Below are 22,123 nucleotides of genomic sequence, written 5' to 3' on the forward strand. Positions count from 1 at the left end.
CCCTCCCCCTATTGTAGCCTATTGAACAGCTGATAGTCGGGACTGCCCCTCACCTCTGCATGAGGTATATTTATAACCCTAACCCCACCCCATTCACTGAGGGAGAGAGAGAAATAGAGAGAGAGATGGGGATAGTTTAGACTCACTGTCTGGCTGTTTCTCGTTGGGGCTGATGGAGCGGACGAAGTCCTGTGGAGTCATGTAGACCTCTGCATCTCCCTGCTCACTGATGATCTTCAGCGTGGCGAAGTAACGGAAGATCTTGTCCGGAGTGGAGTAGGCTCTAATCCTATTCTCATACTCCATCACCTGGGGAGGGGGGAGAGAGGGACAAGGGAGAGAAATGGAGAGAGGGAGAGAGGAAAGGGACAGGAGAGAGAGAGGGACAGGTGAGAGAGAGGGACAGGTGAGAGAGAGGGACAAGGGATAGAGGAAAGGGACAGGTGAGCGAGAGGGACAGGTGAGAGAGAGGGACAGGTGAGAGAGAGGGACAGGTGAGAGAGAGGGACAGGTGAGAGAGAGGGACAGATGAGAGAAAAAGGGAGAGAGGGGCAAGGGGGAGAGAGACAAGGGAGAGCGAGTGAGGGACAGGGTAGAGAAAGATAGAGAGAGAGGGGGAGGGGAAAGAGGGAGGGACATGGGAGAGAGAGGAACAGCGGAGAGTGACGGGAGAGAGTGGGAGAGAGGTGAGAGATGGTGAGGGACAGGGGAGAGAGAGACAGGGAGAGACAGACATGGGAGAGAGGGACAGGAAGGAGAAAGGGGGAGACGGGAGAGAGAGGAGAGGGACAGGAAATAGAGAGAGGGAGACAGGGGAGAGAGAGAAGGGGAGAGAGAGGGAGAGAGAGGGACAGGGAAGAGAGGGGGAGAGGGACAAGGGAATAAGGGGAGAGAAGGAGAGGGGGACAGGGAGGAGAGGGGGAGAGAGAGGGACAGAGAGGGACAGGGAAGAGAGGGGGAGAGGGAGAGGGGGACAGGGAGGAGAGGGGGAGAGAGAGGAGGAGAGGAAGACAGGGGAAGAGAAAGGGAGGAAGAGGGTAAGAGAACACGTGTACTGTCAGAGACCATTTCCAGGCTTTAAATAGGCCTGTCATTCTATAAGGCGTTCAGGAGTACAACAGTTCATCAGTTAGGAAGGAAGGGGATTGGATGAAGCTTGATGAAATTGGACAGGTTGTCATCTCACTCACTTGTCCCCACAGGGAGGGGGCATCACGTCAACGTGCCATCGGACAGCTTAGCTGTCATACACTCAGGCAGAGTGGAGGAGGAAAACACATTCAAAGTGACTACGAAATGTCACCCACACAAATACAGGTAGCTAGCTAGGGAGACTAGAGGAGGAGAGGAACCAGCTAGCTAGGGAGACTAGAGGAGGAGAGGAACCAGCTAGCTAGGGAGACTAGAGGAGGAGAGGAACCAGCTAGCTAGGGAGACTAGAGGAGGAGAGGAACCAGCTAGCTAGGGAGACTAGAGGAGGAGAGGAACCAGCTAGCTAGGGAGACTAGAGGAGGAGAGGAACCAGCTAGCTAGGGAGACTAGAGGAGGAGAGGAACCAGCTAGCTAGGGAGACTAGAGGAGGAGAGGAACCAGCTAGCTAGGGAGACTAGAGGAGGAGAGGAACCAGCTAGCTAGGGAGACTAGAGGAGGAGAGGAACCAGCTAGCTAGGGAGACTAGAGGAGGAGAGGAACCAGCTAGCTAGGGAGACTAGAGGAGGAGAGGAACCAGCTAGCTAGGGAGACTAGAGGAGGAGAGGAACCAGCTAGCTAGGGAGACTAGAGGAGGAGAGGAACCAGCTAGCTAGGGAGACTAGAGGAGGAGATGAACCAGCTAGCTAGGGAGACTAGAGGAGGAGAGGAACCAGCTAGCTAGGGAGACCAGAGGAGGAGAGGAACCAGCTAGCTAGGGAGACTAGAGGAGGAGAGGAACCAGCTAGCTAGGGAGACTAGAGGAGAGGAACCAGCTAGCTAGCTAGAGAGACTAGAGGAGGAGAGGGACCAGCTAGCTAGGGAGACTAGAGGAGGAGAGGTACTAGCTAGCTAGGGAGACTAGAGGAGGAGAGGAACCAGCTAGCTAGGGAGACTAGAGGAGGAGAGGAACCAGCTAGCTAGCTAGAGAGACTAGAGGAGGAGAGGCACCAGCTAGCTAGAGAGACTAGAGGAGGAGAGGACCTAGCTAGCTAGGGAGACTAGAGGAGGAGAGGAACCAGCTAGCTAGGGAGACTAGAGGAGGAGAGGAACCAGCTAGCTAGGGAGACTAGAGGAGGAGAGGAACCAGCTAGCTAGGGAGACTAGAGGAGGAGAGCAACCAGCTAGCTAGAGAGACTAGAGGAGGAGAGGAACCAGCTAGCTAGGGAGACTAGAGGAGGAGAGGAACCAGCTAGCTAGAGAGACTAGAGGAGGAGAGGAACCAGCTAGCTAGGGAGACTAGAGGAGGAGAGGAACCAGCTAGAGACACCCACACAAATACAGGTAGCTAGCTAGGGAGACTAGAGGAGGAGAGGAACCAGCTAGCTAGGGAGACTAGAGGAGGAGAGGAACCAGCTAGCTAGGGAGACTAGAGGAGGAGAGGAACCAGCTAGCTAGGGAGACTAGAGGAGGAGAGGAACCAGCTAGCTAGGGAGACTAGAGGAGGAGAGGAACCAGCTAGCTAGGGAGACTAGAGGAGGAGAGGAACCAGCTAGCTAGGGAGACTAGAGGAGGAGAGGAACCAGCTAGCTAGGGAGACTAGAGGAGGAGAGGAACCAGCTAGCTAGGGAGACTAGAGGAGGAGAGGAACCAGCTTGCTAGCTAGAGAGACTAGAGGAGGAGAGGAACCAGCTAGCTAGCTAGAGAGACTAGAGGAGGAGAGGAACCAGCTAGCTAGAGAGACTAGAGGAGGAGAGGAACCAGCTAGCTAGGGAGACTAGAGGAGGAGAGGAACCAGCTAGCTAGGGAGACTAGAGGAGGAGAGGAACCAGCTAGCTAGGGAGACTAGAGGAGGAGAGGAACCAGCTAGCTAGGGAGACTAGAGGAGGAGAGGAACCAGCTAGCTAGGGAGACTAGAGGAGGAGAGGAACCAGCTAGCTAGGGAGACTAGAGGAGGAGAGGAACCAGCTAGCTAGGGAGACTAGAGGAAGAGAGGAACCAGCTAGCTAGGGAGACTAGAGGAGGAGAGGAAACAGCTAGCTAGGGAGACTAGAGGAGGAGAGTAACCAGCTAGCTAGGGAGACTAGAGGAGAAGAGGAACCAGCTAGCTAGGGAGACTAGAGGAGGAGAGGAACCAGCTAGCTAGGGAGACTAGAGGAGGAGAGGAACCAGCTAGCTAGGGAGACTAGAGGAGGAGAGGAACCAGCTAGCTAGAGAGACTAGAGGAGGAGGGGACCAGCTAGCTAGGGAGACTAGAGGAGGAGAGGAACCAGCTAGCTAGAGAGACTAGAGGAGGAGGGGACCAGCTAGCTAGGGAGACTAGAGGAGGAGAGGAACCAGCTAGCTAGGGAGACTAGAGGAGGAGGGGACCAGCTAGCTAGGGAGACCAGAGGAGGAGAGGAACCAGCTAGCTAGAGAGACTAGAGGAGGAGGGGACCAGCTAGCTAGGGAGACTAGAGGAGGAGAGGAACCAGCTAGCTAGGGAGACCAGAGGAGGAGGGAACCAGCTAGCTAGAGAGACTAGTGGAGGAGGGAACCAGCTAGCATCTGAATATCACATATGTAAAGGTATGAAGGTTGCAATAGTCTGAAAGCCAACTGGTGCAATAATAGACAGTTCTTTATGACTACATTAAATTCCAGCCTTATTCTAAAATGGATTAAATAATACCTCATAATAACAAAAACAGGTTAAAAAATGTTTGCAAATATATTAAACATTAAAAACTGAAATACCTTATTTATATACAGTATCAGTCAAAAGTTTGGACACATCTACTCATTCAAGGGTTTTTCTTATTTTTTTTTAAACTATTTTCTACATTGTAGAATAATAGTGAAGACATCAAAACTATGAAATAACACATATGGAATCATGTAGTAACCAAAAAAGTATTAAACAAATCAAAATATATTTTAGATTCTTCAAAGTAGCTACCCTTTGCCTTGATGACAGCTTTGCACACTCTTGTCATTCTCTCAACCAGCTTCACCTGGAATGCTTTTGCAACAGTCTTGAAGAAGTTCCCACATTTGCTGAACAATTGTTGGCTGCTTTTCCTTCACTCTGCGGTCCAACTCATCCCAAACCATCTCAATTGGGTTGAGGTCGGGTGATTGTGGAGGCCAGGTCATCTGATGCAGCACTCCATCACTCTCCTTCTTGGTCAAATAGCCCTTACACAGCCTGGAGGTGTGTTGGGTCATTGTCCAGTTGAAAAACAAATGATAGTGGGACTAAGCGCAAACCAGATGGGATGGCCTATCGCTGTAGAATGCTGTGGTAGCCATGCTGGTTAAGTGTGCCTTGAATTCTAAATAAATCACTGACAGTGTCACCAGCAAAGCAACCCCCACACCATCACACCTCCTCCTCCATGCTTCGCGGTCGGAACCACACATGTGGAGATCATCCGTTCACCTACTCTGCGTCTCACAAAGACACGGCGGCTGGAATCAAAAATCTCAAATTTGGACTCATCAGACCAAAGGACAGATTTCCACAGGTCTAATGTCCATTGCTCGTGTATCTCGGCCCAAGCAAGTCTCTTCTTCTTATTGGTGTCCTTTAGTAGTGGTTTCTTTGCAGCAATTCGACCATGAAGGCCTGATTCACGCAGTCTCCTCTGAACAGTTGATGTTGAGATGTGTCTGTGAAGCATTTATTTGGGCTGCATTTTCTGAGGCTGGTAACTCTAATGAATGTATCCTCTGCAGCAGAGGTAACTCTGGGTCTTCCTTTCCTGTGGCGGTCCTCATGAGAGACATTTTCGTCATAGCGCTTGATGGTTTTTGCAACTGCACTTGAAGAAACGTTAAAAGTTCTTGAAATTATTATCCGTATTGACTGACCTACATGTCTTTAAAGTAATGATGGACTGTTGTTTCTCTTTGCTTATTTGAGCTGTTCTTTCCATAATATGGATTTGGTCTTTTACCAAATAGGGCTATCTTCTGTATACCCCCCCCCCCCCCCCCCCTACCTTGTCACAACACAACTGATTGGCTCAAACGCATTAAGAAGGAAAGAAATTCCACAAATTCACTTTTAACAAGGCACACCTTTTAATTGAAATGCATTCCAGGTGACTACCTCATGAAGCTGGTTGAGAGAATGCCAAGAACGTGCAAAGCTGTCATCAAATCAAAGGGTGGCTATTTGTCTACTGGCTACTGTTGATGGTTTGCTAAAAGAAAGTTACAAAAAGACACCTAGCATTGGTCTTGGCTAGCACCTAGCATTGGTATTGGCTAGCACCTAGCATTGGTATTGGCTAGCACCTAGCATTGGTATTGGCTAGCACCTAGCATTGGTATTGGCTAGCACCTAGCATTGGTATTGGCTAGCACCTAGCATTGGTATTGGCTAGCACCTAGCATTGGTATTGGCTAGCACCTAGCATTGGTATTGGCTAGCCTACTGTATGTAGACATACTGTTTAACTATCTCTTAAAACGTGTTGGATTCTAGCTTGAAATATTCTTACTCATGTTACCATACCAGAACGTATTGAATACTTCACATGTATAATGAACGTACAGTACGTTATCACATTAACCCTAACCCAGGCCAGCAGCATACCACCCTGCATACCACTGCTGGCTTGCTTCTGAAGCTAAGCAGGGTTGGTCCTGGTCAGTCCCTGGATGGGAGACCAGGTGCTGCTGGAAGTGGTGTTGGAGGGCCAGTAGGAGGCACTCTTTCCTCTGGTCTAAACAAAGATCCCAATGCCCCAGGGCAGTGATTGGGGACACTGCTCTGTGTAGGGTGCCGTCTTTCGGATGGGACGTTAAACGGGTGTCCTGACTCTCTGAGGTCATTAAAGATCCCATGGCACTTATCGTAAGAGTAGGGGTGTTAACCCCGGTGTCCTGGCTAAATTCCCAATCTGGCCCTCAACCATCACGGTCACCTAATAATCCCCAGTTTACAATTGGCTCATTCATCCCCCTCCTCTCCCCTGTAACTATTCCCCAGGTCGTTGCTGCAAATGAGAACGTGTTCTCAGTCAACTTACCTGGTAAAATAACGGAAAAATAAAAAAACATGTATAATGAATGTTATGGGGTCAAGGAAGGGTAAAGAGGAACTTTGTGGTAAGTTACTGAGTGAGAAAAGGGGAAGTGCAGAAAGTTCATATTCTGTTCAGATATGTTATTGCTGATGTGTTATTGCTGAATACTGTATGAATGTTCCCGAAGGAGGGAGGCAAAGGGCAAAAGTTTCAGTTCCCGATAAGGCAGGCCAGTTGCTGCGGAAACCAGACCATAAAGGGATGTGGAACTCAACTCGAGTTAAAACAGTTGAAGAGAGAAAACTGGAAACAACATTGATTCAACCAGTTCTTGCCCAGTGAGAGGCCTACTAGGCCACGGAATGCAGGTGCATTATGGGACACAGGCCACGGCTAGTCATCATTAGCCTGGTTCTGTATGGAATGCAGGTGCATTATGGGACACAGGCCACGGCTAGTCGTTATTAGCCTGGTTCTGTATGGAATGCAGGTGCATTATGGGACACAGGCCACGGCTAGTCGTTATTAGCCTGGTTCTGTATGGAATGCAGGTGCATTATGGGATACAGGCCACGGCTAGTCATTATTAGCCTGGTTCTGTATGGAATGCAGGTGCATTATGGGACACAGGCCACGGCTAGTCATTATTAGCCTGGTTCTGTATGGAATGCAGGTGCATTATGGGACACAGGCCACGGCTAGTCCTTATTAGCCTGGTTCTGTATGGAATGCAGGTGCATTATGGGACACAGGCCACGGCTAGTCATTATTAGCCTGGTTCTGTATGGAATGCAGGTGCATTATGGGACACAGGCCAGGGCTAGTCATCATTAGCCTGGTTCTGTATGGAATGCAGGTGCATTATGGGACACAGGCCACGGCTAGTCATTATTAGCCTGGTTCTGTATGGAATGCAGGTGCATTATGGGACACAGGCCACGGCTAGTCATTATTAGCCTGGTTCTGTATGGAATGCAGGTGCATTATGGGACACAGGCCACGGCTAGTCATCATTAGCCTGGTTCTGTATGGAATGCAGGTGCATTATGGGACACAGGCCACGGCTAGTCATCATTAGCCTGGTTCTGTATGGAATGCAGGTGCATTATGGGACACAGGCCACGGCTAGTCATCATTAGCCTGGTTCTGTATGGAATGCAGGTGCATTATGGGACACAGGCCACGGCTAGTCATTATTAGCCTGGTTCTGTATGGAATGCAGGTGCATTATGGGACACAGGCCACGGCTAGTCATTATTAGCCTGGTTCTGTATGGAATGCAGGTGCATTATGGGACACAGGCTACGGCTAGTCATCATTAGCCTTGTTCTGTATGGAATGCAGGTGCATTATGGGACACAGGCCACGGCTAGTCATCATTAGCCTGGTTCTGTATGGAATGCAGGTGCATTATGGGACACAGGCCACGGCTAGTCCTTATTAGCCTGGTTCTGTATGGAATGCAGGTGCATTATGGGACACAGGCCACGGCTAGTCATTATTAGCCTGGTTCTGTATGGAATGCAGGTGCATTATGGGACACAGGCCACGGCTAGTCATTATTAGCCTGGTTCTGTATGGAATGCAGGTGCATTATGGGACACAGGCCACGGCTAGTCATTATTAGCCTGGTTCTGTATGGAATGCAGGTGCATTATGGGACACAGGCCACGGCTAGTCATTATTAGCCTGGTTCTGTATGGAATGCAGGTGCATTATGGGACACAGGCCACGGCTAGTCATTATTAGCCTGGTTCTGTATGGAATGCAGGTGCATTATGGGATACAGGCCACGGCTAGTCATTATTAGCCTGGTTCTGTATGGAATGCAGGTGCATTATGGGACACAGGCCAGGGCTAGTCATTATTAGACCAAATCAAGTGCTGGTGTCACCAACTGAAAAATATGGTAGTAGTGTGAAAAGTTAGTCTAGAGCCCTGCACACACACACACACACACACACACACACACACACACACACACACACACACACACACACACACACACACACACACACACACACACACACACACACACACATATTAGCTGTTCTCATTTTTCATAGCTTCTAGGATATTTCTTGAGAGTTGGCGTCCCACTGTTATAAGTCACTCAAACTGACGTGTGTTAGGCTTGGTCAGTATACCGTATACCGGGGTATTTGGAAAAATCCACGGGATGATTTTTCAATACAGTCAATCCTGTTGAAACTATTTATTTGAAGTTTTTTTTAAACATTTGAATACTTTGTCCTACTTTTTAAGTTAATAACCTAACAGTCAACTTGTGCAATACGTTAGGAGATGAAAAAGATTGCGTTCTTCATTTCACCTGTCACAATCTTTTCATTATGAATTGTACCGGTAGTCCCCAGTCACGTGGTGATCGTTTACAAGCACACGACGACGAGAGACCGGAGCCTTGTGAGTCACTCAGTGTTTTTACAGCACGAGCCAAGTGATCAAGTTACAATATGGAATTCACAACTAAATGTTTGCCAGCTAGATGTATTATAACTATTAATTGTCTACAATGTGCTAAATGTGTCCGACCGCCTCAATTCGGTCTTATGTAGCAACACAATTTGAACATTTCATTAATAAATTATGTTTTTTTACATTGGATTAAAGTAGACACTCAGAACTACAACATGGTAAATCATACACTACAGTTGAGGAACAACGGGGAAAGTAATTCTGCTTGAAAGTTGATGAACTTGTAACTCCACTTTTGAGAAAATGACCCTTGAATGTTTTGATGCCTACTGGAGAACTCTTCTTTGTCTCCACCCATTCAGCATCGTTCACATCCTCTAAAGCCTTAGCTCCACCCATCTCTTTAAGGATTCACATGTGAGGCCATGTGCTAAACAGAGTGAGTACGGTAGTGTACTAAACAACTAAAGATTTCAAGACTTTAAGTGGTGAAAGTAGTAGCAAATAGCATGTGTTTGTCACATGTACAGGACACAGAAGGTATACAGTGATAGTTGCATAGTAGCAATATCAAAGTGTACTGATAAAAAAATAGATGACCCTAAATGGATGGGTCATGTGAATGAAATGCTGTAACCACCAGCCACATCTAGCTAGGTGGATGGGTCACTATTGTCTAGACGTGTAGACATGTTCATGAAATACTATAGATGGCTGTAACCACCCCCAGACACACCTGGCTAATTTGATGGGTCATGTAATAATCCGGCCGAAATGGAGTATTTCGTTTAGTCATGTAGCTAGCTACATAACCCCAACTCATACTACGACCAATACAAAGCCCGGCGCGGTAAAAAGGACTGTCAACACATAATGAACAGCTCACGTTATAGACAGAACCATGCTACATGGCAGACCAATCAGAACTTATCTCTCTGCATGTCCAGCTCACTCATTATCTCAGCCAATCATGGCTAGTGGGAAGGTTAACCTTTATTTAACTAGGCAAATGAGTTAAGAACAAATTGTTATTTTCTATGACGGCTCAGGAACAGTGGGTTAACTGCCTTGTTCAGGGGGCAGAAGGACAGATTTACCTTGTCAGCTCAGGGATTCAATCTTACAACCTTGCGGTTACTAGTCCAACACTCTAACCACTAGGCTACCTGCCGCACTGACTTTTTCCATGGCTAAACAAACTATGCTCGTAATTGAACAATGTTATTCGTATTTATGGCTGGAATTACAAGTTTGTTATTATGAAAGTTCATGTTCGAGAAGAAAAATAAATGTTTACGTTCAAATGGTGCTCCTGCGAAGTATTGCGACACACGCCTAGTATGCTGAAACGAGTCACAAATGCTCTGCAGTTGTGCATTTGGTTTGCTAATTTAGTAGCTATAAGTTAGCTATCTAGCGTAGTGGTTAGCTTCTTCCAAATTCAAGCGTTGCTAGGTAACAGTAAGGAATCCCCTCCTGGATCGAGAGCCTTGCATTCTAACACATGCAGCAATCTGTGACGAGCAGTTTTTAGTTACTTGTGTAACTTTACGAGCTAGGATGTCTATCCTACAAATAGTTTAGGTCAGAGACTGTATAAAATGTTCTTTGTGCGCTCGTTAGCATTCTCTATGGGATTACGAAGCCCAGTGGGGGGTTTGAAAATAGCATGAGTAAATCTTAATCACTATGGAACTTGAGTAAATCTTAATCACTATGGAACTTGAGTAAATCTTAATCACTATGGAACTCATCAGCAAGTGGCCACTCACTAAGGTGCTCAAGGGCCAAGTGTTTGGTTTGAGATTCAGCCTAAGACAGCACTGCAGCACTGCAGTACAACCTGACAACGTCCAAAATGGCACCCTAGTCACTATACGGTGCACTACTTATGAACAGAGGCCCTTAGAAAGTAGTGTGCCATTTTAAACAGCGTGACTGTGAAAATAAGCTTTTATTTTCAGAAAGACCATGAGACTGATAAATTCAATCTGGACTTAGACAGGGGAGGGATCCAGCCATATACAACACAATCCTATCAGGAAAAGATACTAAACACAGGATGTCACACACACAAGAAGGATCGATCTCTCTCACTCACACTCTCACTCTCTCACTCTCTCACTGTCAGGGCCCAGGTCTGACAGAATCTGTGCAGAAGATCTAGGTGCTGCTGTAGGCCCTCCTTGGTTGGTGACAGAAACACCAGATCATCAGCAAACAGTAGACATTTGACTTCAGATTCTAGTAGGGTGAGACCGGCTGCTGCAGACTGTTTTTTGCCAATTTTAACCGCACACTTGTTGGTTTGTGTACATGGATTTTATAATGTCGTATGTTTTCCCCCCAACACCACGTTCTATACATTTGAATAGCAGACCCTTATACCAAAGCGTGTCAAAAGCTTTTTTGAAATCAACAAAGCATGAGAAGACTTTGCCTTCGTTTTTGTTTGTTTGTTTGTCAATTAGGGTGTGCAGGGTGAATACGTGGTCTGTCATACGGTAATTTGGTAAAAAGCCAATTTCGCATTTGCTCAATACACTGTTTTCGCTGAAAATGTACAGGTCTGCTGTTAATGATAATGCAGAGGATTTCCCCAAGGTTGCTGTTGACGCATATAGTTATTGATGGTAGTTATTGGGGTCAAATTTGTCTGGGTGATCAGTATTTGGTTACAAACATGGGGGAAGATGCCAGTGCTAAGGATGATTTGAAAGAGTTTAAGTATAGCCAATTAGAATTTGTGGCCTGTATATTTTATCACATCATTTAGGATACCATCAACCCCACAGGCCTTTTTGGGTTGGAGGGTTTTTATTTTGTCCTGTAGTTCATTCAAGGTAATTGGATAATCCAGTGGGTTCTGGTAGTCTTTAATAGTTGATACTAAGATTTGTATTTGATCATGTATATGTTTTTACTGTTTGTTATTTGTTATAGAGCCAAAAAGATTGTAGAAGTGGAGATCCATACATCTCCGTTTTGGATAAACAACTCTTACGTTTAGAGTTTTCCAATTTTCCCAGAAGTGGTTAGATTCTACAGATTCTTCAATTACATTGAACTGATTTCTGACGTGCTTTTTCCGTAGTGTGTTTCTGTATTGATTTAGTGATTCACCATAGTGAAGGCGTATGTTCAGGTTTTCTGGGTTTCTATGTTTTTGTTTGGATAGGTTTCTCAATTTCTTTCTTAGGTTTTTGCATTCTTCATCAAACCATTTGTCATTGTTGTTAATTTTATTAGGTTGTCTGCTTGACATTTTTAGATTTAATAGGGAACCTGAGAGGTCAAATATACTGTTTAGATTTTCTACTGCCAAGTTTACACCTTCACTATTACAGTGAAACCTTTTGTCCAGGAAATTGTCTAGAAGGGATTGAATTTGTTCTTGCCTAATTGTTTTTATGTAGATTTCCACACTATTTTCCTTCCATCTATAGCATTTCTTAATATTATTCAGTTCCTTTGGCTTTGATGCCTCATGATTGAGCATAGCTCTGTTCAAGTAGTGTGATTTTTCTGTGATCTGATAGGGGTGTCAGTGGGCTGACTGTGAACGCTCTAAGAGACTCTGGGTTGAAGTCAGTGATAAAGTAGTCTACAGTACTACTGCCAAGAGATGGGCTATAGGTGTACCTACTGTCATGACGTGCCCTTGGAGGATCATAGGCGCCCCCCCCTCTGTCTCCCCACAGTTTTATGATGGTCGTAAATACCTGCAGGAAAACTCCATGAAAGAGTAGAACCACATTACTGTCTACAAAGTTTTGTCTCAGTTATGGGGTTTGCATCTGAATGTTGTATAAAATAAATTATTAATTATAAGTTTGGAAACATAATGTGATTTTAGTCTTCTAAATGAGAATTGTTTTTCATTATTATGATGAGTCAGTGGCCACGCCCCAAGTGAACACAGACATTGGGTGGGAATGATGAAACGCCCCTTTTTCTACTCTAGTATATTTAAAATAAAAAAAACTGCGATAAAATTTACATTAGACCAGAAAGCACGGAGGTGTGGTTACATGTTGAAATGGTTGGCAATTTAAAAAGAGACCATTTTCGTGCAGCGCCAGATTAATACGTTACTAATGGTTAAGAAATCGACCACTCTATAGACCAATATACGGACGGTGTGAACCGGACGTCACGAATGGTTAAGAAATCTACATAACTGAGGACTACACAGGAACATTCAGTCTGCAGCTGTTTAAGTAGTCCGGTAAACGCTATCGAACGACTGAATGGTACTCTGAAAGATCCATTCTGGAGAACATTTCACTATCGAACGACCATTGGTACGTCTGACGTATCCATTATAACAAGCTACAACTACAAAAAAACGTTGATCTCTGGTGGAAAAACCAGAGACTTTCTGTCGACTGACTCTCCAGCAGACGGACCGGCGATCACAGAGACAACAAAGGCATACACTCGTAAATATGTAAATTCCAATTCCTTTCAAAAGAGCGACTGTTTCAGGTGCAAAGTATTAGCATTTCCATGAGCATAGTTATCAGCTGTGTGTACGATAGTGAAGGCCTTTGTCTTTTCTCCCGCTCATTCTTACCTGCCCCTCCCTATTCATTTGGTGTAACAAGCCGTCATATTGTTTTAGTCCACTAGGGACTTTTCATTGTATCATGTTAGTAACCAATGTATAACCTATCCTGTGTGTGTTTATTGTACTTATGTGTGATATTTAGTTAGTAAATAAATAATTAAGCCAGTTGGTATATCGCTGATACATCATTCTATGTTAGGGTTCGTGAGTTTGCGACATTCAGAATATGACTGATGAGGTAATAATACATTAATAAGTGACAGTATAATCGATAAGATATGAAAATATCTGAAGAGATACATTCGGGAAATAGTAACTCTTTAAACAACATTTTCCCGTGGTGCCCCCGACTTCCTAGTTAATTAATATTTATATGATTAGTTTAAATCACGTAATAATTACACATAGAGAATTGATTTTGATAATATAACAGTCTTCACATGAATGATGGTCCAAAGACACAACACCACAATAGGAGTCCCCTCGAAGCCTACCATTGACTATGTACATACCCAGTGTCAGACAGAGCTGCAGGAGTTGTGGCCCGTTTTTGTTGGTTATTTTGTCGAAGTTAGTTCTCTCACCTCAGTCCGTAGAGCAGCAAGCTCTCTCAGACAGCCGTCTATCTCCACCTTCTGCCCTCCGGGTCTTGTTGGGGTTGGGGGGGGGGGGGGGGTTGTTGTGCTGGTCTGTTTTGTGGGTTTATTCTGTCTGCATTGTGTGGACTGAGTGCCATCATAATGGTCTTAATCTTAATGATCGGCTATGAAAAGCAAACTGACATTTACTCCTGATTATTATTTGTGAACATTTATGAACATTTGAACATCTTGGCCATGTTCTGTTATAATCTCCACCCGGCACAGCCAGAAGAGGACTGGCCACCCCTCATAGCCTGGTTCCTCTCTAGGTTTCTTCCTAGGTTTTGGCCTTTCTAGGGAGTTTTTCCTAGCCGCCGTGCTTCTACACCTGCATTGATTGCTGTTTGGGGTTTTAGGCTGGGTTTCTGTACAGCACTTCGAGATATTAGCTGATGTACGAAGGGCTATATAAAATAAACTTGATTTGATTTGATTTGATCATGTCTCTCTCCAGCTCTGTAAATTTATCCCTCTCAATGGTGGAGGAGCAGTGCAGTTGTGGGACCTGGGTGTGTTCAGTGCTGGGGGGGGGTGACTATCCTCGTCTGCAGTACAGTTTGAAGAGGTGTGATCAGACTCACTCAGGACGGGGGAGTCATCACAGAGATCTTTTCCTGCGGTGCTCTCTCTTTGATCCCGTAAAAGTCCTGCTGGAACTACATGGATGCCCTGCACCATTACTGTCCCAGACTTGTACATGTTGACAGTTGTTTCAGTTTCCTCAATGTCTAGTATTCTGAGTTTCCACCCTGGGCCAATACCCTCTCTCTTGACATAGGGGAAGTGCAATCGTACAGCACTGTGCCATGCCAGGGGATGGTCTGTGTTAATACAGCACTGTGCCATGCCAGGGGATGGTCTGTGTTAATACAGCACTGTGCCATGCCAGGGGATGGTCTGGTTAATATAGCACTGTGCCAGGGGCGGGGATGGTCTGGTTAATATAGCACTGTGCCAGGGGAGACCGTGTGGAAAATTAAGACACAGACCGTGTGGAAAATTAAGTTGCTTACGTTCCCCTCTTTGTAGCAGTCAGCAAATAGTGTCTCTGGATTGTCCTCGAGGAGCTTCTTTTAGTACTTATTCCGTGCAGTGTTATTTTTAATATACAAGGGGTACTGTATTGTAATGACCTCTGGGCAGGGATAAGCCATTGGGGCTTCAAAGGATTTGGGTCGGAGGGACTGTGAAACTCTCCAGCCAATGTTGGGCTCAAGAGTTTTGACTTCACACTTCAGTGTTAATTGAAGGTACCGCCAGGTATGTTCTGTCCTAGCTGCTTGGTAGTTTATTTTCTTAGCTTTATATAACAAAATTACCTAGATCTCACACACACTCCAATGTATTAATTCACACACAGTCATGCGAATAAATTGTCCCCAAATCGTAAACTGACACACACACCGACACAGCGATCATGGCTAATGGGCACTACATTCTGCTCCCAGACACCAGTGAGTTTAGTGAAGGCTGCAACTACTGCTGCAGCAAGGATCTTTCTGCTGTTCATTTCAATCAGTCTCTCTCTCTCTCTCTCTCTCTCTCTCTCTCTCTCTCTCTCTCTCTCTCTCTCTCTCTCTCTCTCTCTCTCTCTCTCTCTCTCTCTCTCTCTCTCTCTCTCTCTCTCTCTCTCTCTCTCTCTCTCTCTCTCTCTCTCTCTCTCTCTCTCTCTCTCTCTCTCTCTCTCTCTCTCAGCAGACAGTCAGATTTCCAATACATGATGTTTAGTGTTAAGAAATGGTACCCATTGTAAGATCTATACATCCATTCCTCTCCTCCTCTGTGTTCTGTGCCAATGCTGAAGGAGCATCCGCTCTCATTTAGTTTGGCTGGCATCAAATCAAAGACCCACTTCAATGTGTGTGTTTGTGTGTGTGTGTGTCTCTCTTTTGTCCAACCCAACCTCATTAACATGAAAAGCTACATCCAATGTAAATGGATGGATGTCCTGATATTCTTATGACTGAAGATGTCTGTGTTGATTAACTCCGCAGGACGTCTCTAATTATCCTGTCAGATAGAATATAGACAAGCGCTGACTAATCACTGGATGGATATTGATTTTAAACTACTCAACAGCCTGTTTCATTAATTCAATAACGTGTGTGTGTGTGTATATATGCGTACGTGTGTGGACTGATTGAATGGCTGTAAGTCGTTTTATAGTTTTACGTTTATTGATTACCTTGCGGTCACGAAATCCTGATCGCTGTTTCTTTTTCTTCTTTCCGTCCCCTCCGTCCTCCTCACCCTCCTCTCGGCCACTGGCCTCCACAAAACTCTCCGACTCAGCCTCTTTCACAAACTCCTCCTCCTTCTCCTCGGGACGCTGGCTGTGCTTGACGGACGGCTCGGCGCCCGCGTAGGCTCTGGGTTACATAGACAACAAGGAGATTAAACAATGTGGAAACTTTTACTGCATTCAAAACTTGTTATTAACAGAGCAAATCCCCAAAAACATTAACGATTAAAGTCCTTAGACATTCCAGAGTCACAGACCTACTGCAAACAAAACACTTTTTTTTATTTTTATGAAAGCTAAAAAATCCTTAATTGAAACAACAAAGGAGACACTGTCACGTTCGTCGTAAGGACCAAGGCGCAGCGTGATGTGAATACATATTATTTTAATTAAACGAAGAACACTTAAACAAACTAACAAAATAACAAAACGAACGTGAAGCTATAAACACGAGTGCAACTAAACATAGAATAAGAACCCACAAAACCAAAATGGAAAAATGGCAACCTAAATAATGGCAACCCAATCAGAGACAACGATAAACAGCTGTCTCTGATTGGGAACCAATTCAGGCCACCATAGATCTACATTAACCTAGACAATACCAAAACTCCATAGATATACAAAAACCCCTAGACAAGACGAAAACACACATACCACCCTCGTCACACCTAACCAAAATAATAAAGAAAACAAAGATAAGTAAGGTCAGGGCGTGACACCCTGTCTCTGTTTTGGTAAAAAGCTGATGGAGAAATGTATCCATTATCAAATTCTATGGAAGCAAGGACTTAACCATCGATTCTATGAAAATTATAGTTTTAATTATGTTTTGATGCGATACAGTGTTTGTTTACATTTACATTGTTTATAAACATTGGAGTAAAACCAGCTTATATTTGAGGTTCTGATGGGGTACGACAGATTGTACTAAGCTCATAATGCATTTATGAAAAAAGGAATTTATAAGTTATATTAGTCAAGAATGAAATGGGTATACATCATTCATTTATAAATCCAAAAATGAATGTAGAAACTAAGGATTCTAGCTTTGATAAAAAGAGACTGCACACTTTAATCTCCTCAGTGGTAGGTGACTATAATTAAAAGATTGAGTCTCTATTTAACATCTTCTTTCACTTCACAGGAGACGCAATTTGAACATAAACTTTTTTTATTTATTTTTTAAATTTGTTTTTTTTGGGGCAGAAATGCCTTCTGGAACAAGTGAATGCACTTTCATATAATAACAAACGTACCATCTGTAAATACGAATAAAATTGTTAAAATTACGTGCCTAGTTGGTTTAGCCACGAGAAAAAAAGTCAGGAACCTTCCTGCTAGCCACGATTGGCTGAGATAAATGGATGGGCTAGACATGCCGCGAGAATGAGTTTGGATTGGTCTGCCAATGTAGCATGCTTCTGTCCATACCATGAGCTACTCAGCATGTGTCGATAACCCTTTCTAGAAGGGAGCCGGAAAGAGAACACGAGGGCATAAAATTAACACCCGCTAAATACGGGTACATTTAGGAACTGTCGGGTAAGAATGTCTATTTCACCCACGTTGGCGGGTGGTCAGTGCATTACATTTGCAAAAGTATGAGCGTGTGTACGAGTTGCGATTTATTTTAGAAAAATGCTGCAGTAGCTGTTTTCAAAGTATGTCTGTTGTTTTGTTTTCATAGCTGCTAATCGCGCAAAAGAAACACGAATCCTATATCCCACATCACACGGAAACACCGCCTGGTAGAAGAGCTGTGCACGCTCTGAGTGAAATGCTGATTGATTCATTCGTGGAGGTGCTGTGCACAGGCATAAAAGCTGTTGGTCTGATTAACTCGTGGAGGTTGCTGTGCACAGGCATAAAAGCTGTTGGTCTGATTAACTCGAATGTCAATGTGAGACTTTGTCCTTATGTTTCTTGGCTATATTTCCAATGTTTTGTTCACAAGCTCTTTTTTTCTCTCCCAACGTTAGTTTGAGTCCGCTGCTTCAGCTGATAGCGAAGAGTCAGATCCCAAATCTCACACACGTGACAGGACTCGAGTGGCCCCGTTACCACAGTAACCTCCCACCCTGTCACGCCCTGACCTTAGAGATCATTTTTATGTCTATATTTTGGTTTGGTCAGGGCGTGAGTTGGGGTGGGCGTTCTATGTTTTGTGTTTCTATGATTTTCTATTTCTATGTTTTGGCAGGGTATGGTTCTCAATCAGGGACAGCTGTCTATCGTTGTCTCTGATTGGGAACCATACTTAGGTAGCTCTTTTTTCCACCTGTGTTTGTGGGAAGTTGACTTTGTTCAGGGCACATGGCCTTTGAGCTTCACGGTTTGTTTTTGTTAGTGTTTATTGTTTTGTTCGGCGTCATTTTGATTTAATAAATAAAATGTACGTTGCACCTTGGTCCTCTGCTTTCAACAGCCGCGACTCGAGTGGCCCCGTTACCACAGTAACCTCACACCCTTAAAAGGGCAGCTGAACATTTTGGCTCCAGTCACAAAAAAAATGAAATGAAAATATACAACATACCACATTTCTTCAGACTAATATATTTATTGTTTTAGAAAACATTATGAAGCATGGTCATCCATTTGTTTTTAGTTTTTTTTTTTGTCATTATGGTTGAAAACATATTTTGGCTGGTATAAAAACAAGGTCAGAATGACAATGGGTGTGTGTTAGACTAAGAGCGAGAAAGAGGAAAGAGTGTTGAAAAGAGGGAGAGGGATGGAGAGATTCCCTAAAATAAAGCAATTCCCAAACCTTCCATAACAAAGCCATCAACTACAGAGAGATGAACCTGGAGAAGAGTCCCCTAAGCAAGCTGGTCCTGGGGCTCTGTTCACAAACACAAACAGACCCCACAGAGCCATCACCTACAGAGAGATGAACCTGGAGAAGAGTCCCCTAAGCAAGCTGGTCCTGGGGCTCTGTTCACAAACACAAACAGACCCCACAGAGCCATCACCTACAGAGAGATGAACCTGGAGAAGAGTCCCCTAAGCAAGCTGGTCCTGGGGCTCTGTTCACAAACACAAACAGACCCCACAGAGCCATCACCTACAGAGAGATGAACCTGGAGAAGAGTCCCCTAAGCAAGCTGGTCCTGTGGTTCTGTTCACAAACACATACAGACCCCACAGAGCCATCACCTACAGAGAGATGAACCTGGAGAAGAGTCCCCTAAGCAAGCTGGTCCTGGGGTTCTGTTCACAAACACAAACAGACCCCACAGAGCCATCACCTACAGAGAGATGAACCTGGAGAAGAGTCCCCTAAGCAAGCTGGTCCTGGGGTTCGGTTCACAAACACATACAGACCCCACAGAGCCATCACCTACAGAGAGATGAACCTGGAGAAGAGTCCCCTAAGCAAGCTGGTCCTGGGGCTCTGTTCACAAACACATACAGACCCCAAAGAGCTCCAGGACAGCAACATAATTACACTACCGTTCAAAAGTTTGGACACACCTACTCATTCAAGGGTTTGTCTTTATTTTTACTATTTTCTACATTGTAGAATAATAGTGAACATTAAAACTATGAAATAACACATATGTAATCATGTAATAACCAAAAAAGTGTTAAACAAATAAAAAAATATTTTATATTTGAGATTTTTGAAATAGCCACTCTTTGCCACTTTTGGCATTCTCTCAACCAGCTTCATGAGGTAGATTAGGTAAATTAATCGGTGTGCCTTCAAGATGGTTGGAAAAGCATTCCAGGTGAAGCTGGTTGAGAGAATGCCAAGAGTGTGCAAAGCTGTCATCAAGGCAAAGGGTGGATATTTGAAAAATCTGAAATATAAATATATTTTTATTTGTTTAAAACTTTTTTGGTTACTACATGATTACATATGTGTTATTTCATAGTTTTGATGTCTTCACTATTATTCTACAATGTAGAAAATAGTAAAAATAAAGAAAAACCCTTGAATGAGTAGGTGTTCTAAAACTACACCGGTAGTGTAGACCCAACCAAATCATGAGAAAACAAAAAGATAATTACTTGACACATTGGAAAGAATTAACAAAAAAACTGAGCAAACTAGAATGCTATTTGGCCCTAAACAGAGAGTACACAGTGGCAGAACACCTGACCACTGTGAATGACCCCAAATTAAGAAAATCCTTGACTATGACCACTGTGAATGACCCCAAATTAAGAAAATCAGTGAGCATAGCCTTGCTATTGAGAAAGGCCACCGTAAGCAGACCTGACTCTCAAGAGAAGACAGGCTATGTGCACACAGTAGTTAACTTGGCCTGGGTTGTGTTAACAGTAGTTAACTTGGCCTGGGTTGTGTTAACAGTAGTTAACTTGGCCTGGGTTGTGTTAACAGTAGTTAACTTGGCCTGGGTTGTGTTAACAGTAGTTAACTTGGCCTGGGTTGTGTTAACAGTAATTAACTTGGTCTGGGTTGTGTTAGCAGTAATTAAATTGTCCTGGGTTGTGTTAACAGTAGTTAACTTGGCCTGGGTTGTGTTAACAGTAATTAACTTGGCCTGGGTTGTGTTAACAGTAATTAACTTGGCCTGGGTTGTGTTAACAGTATTTAACTTGGCCTGGGTTGTGTTAACAGTAGTTAACTTGGCCTGGGTTGTGTTAACAGTATTTAACTTGGCCTGGGTTGTGTTAACAGTAGTTAACTTGGCCTGGGTTGTGTTAACAGTAGTTAACTTGGCCTGGGTTGTGTTAACAGTAGTTAACTTGGCCTGGGTTGTGTTAACAGTAATTAACTTGGCCTGGGTTGTGTTGACAGTAATTAACTTGGCCTGGGTTGTGTTAACAGTAGTTAACTTGGTCTGGGTTGTGTTAACCTGGCCTGGGTTGTGTTAACAGTAATTAACTTGGCCTGGGTTGTGTTAACAGTAATTAACTTGGCCTGGGTTGTGTTAACAGTAGTTAACTTGGCCTGGGCTGTGTTAACAGTAGTTAACTTGGCCTGGGTTGTGTTAACAGTAATTAACTTGGCCTGGGTTGTGTTAACAGTAATTAACTTGGCCTGGGTTGTGTTAACAGTAGTTAACTTGGCCTGGGTTGTGTTAACAGTAATTAACTTGGCCTGGGTTGTGTTAACAGTAGTTAACTTGGCCTGGGTTGTGTTAACAGTAGTTAACTTGGCCTGGGTTGTGTTAACAGTAGTTAACTTGGCCTGGGTTGTGTTAACAGTAGTTAACTTGGCCTGGGTTGTGTTAACAGTAGTTAACTTGGCCTGGGTTGTGTTAACAGTAGTTAACTTGTCCTGGGTTGTGTTAACAGTAGTTAACTTGGCCTGGGTTGTGTTAACAGTAGTTAACTTGGCCTGGGTTGTGTTAACAGTAGTTAACTTGGCCTGGGTTGTGTTAACAGTAGTTAACTTGGCCTGGGTTGTGTTAACAGTAATTAACTTGGCCTGGGTTGTGTTAACAGTAATTAACTTGGCCTGGGTTGTGTTAACAGTATTTAACTTGGCCTGGGTTGTGTTAACAGTAGTTAACCTGGCCTGGGTTGTGTTAACAGTAATTAACTTGGCCTGGGTTGTGTTAACAGTAGTTAACTTGGCCTGGGTTGTGTTAACAGTAATTAACTTGGCCTGGGTTGTGTTAACAGTAGTTAACTTGGCCTGGGTTGTGTTAACAGTAGTTAACTTGGCCTGGGTTGTGTTAACAGTAATTAACTTGGCCTGGGTTGTGTTAACAGTAATTAACTTGGCCTGGGTTGTGTTAACAGTAGTTAACTTGGCCTGGGTTGTGTTAACAGTAGTTAACTTGGCCTGGGTTGTGTTAACAGTAATTAACTTGGCCTGGGTTGTGTTAACAGTAATTAACTTGGCCTGGGTTGTGTTAACAGTAATTAACTTGGCCTGGGTTGTGTTAACAGTAGTTAACTTGGCCTGGGTTGTGTTAACAGTAGTTAACTTGGCCTGGGTTGTGTTAACAGTAGTTAACTTGGCCTGGGTTGTGTTAACAGTAGTTAACTTGGCCTGGGTTGTGTTAACAGTAGTTAACTTGGCCTGGGTTGTGTTAACAGTAGTTAACTTTGCCTGGGTTGTGTTAACAGTAGTTAACATGGCCTGGGTTGTGTTAACAGTAGTTAACTT

The 22,123-nt window shown here is 44.2% G+C and overlaps 1 protein-coding gene across 1 annotated transcript in view; it reads right to left on the bottom strand.

Annotated features, from left to right (window-relative positions):
• LOC139580330 (calcium uptake protein 1, mitochondrial-like) overlaps nucleotides 1-22,123 on the bottom strand; it is a 150,979-nt gene that overhangs the window by 105,346 nt on the left and 23,510 nt on the right. Inside the window, exons 3-4 of the mRNA XM_071408885.1 lie at nucleotides 15,976-16,159; nucleotides 147-309 (exon numbers count right to left, since the gene is read on the bottom strand). Of these exons, the coding sequence (XP_071264986.1) occupies nucleotides 147-309; nucleotides 15,976-16,159 (347 nt within the window). The remainder of the gene's footprint in view (nucleotides 1-146; nucleotides 310-15,975; nucleotides 16,160-22,123) is intronic.

This window comes from Salvelinus alpinus, chromosome 7 (assembly GCF_045679555.1).
Source record: "Salvelinus alpinus chromosome 7, SLU_Salpinus.1, whole genome shotgun sequence".
Taxonomy (NCBI): Eukaryota; Metazoa; Chordata; class Actinopteri; order Salmoniformes; family Salmonidae; genus Salvelinus; species Salvelinus alpinus.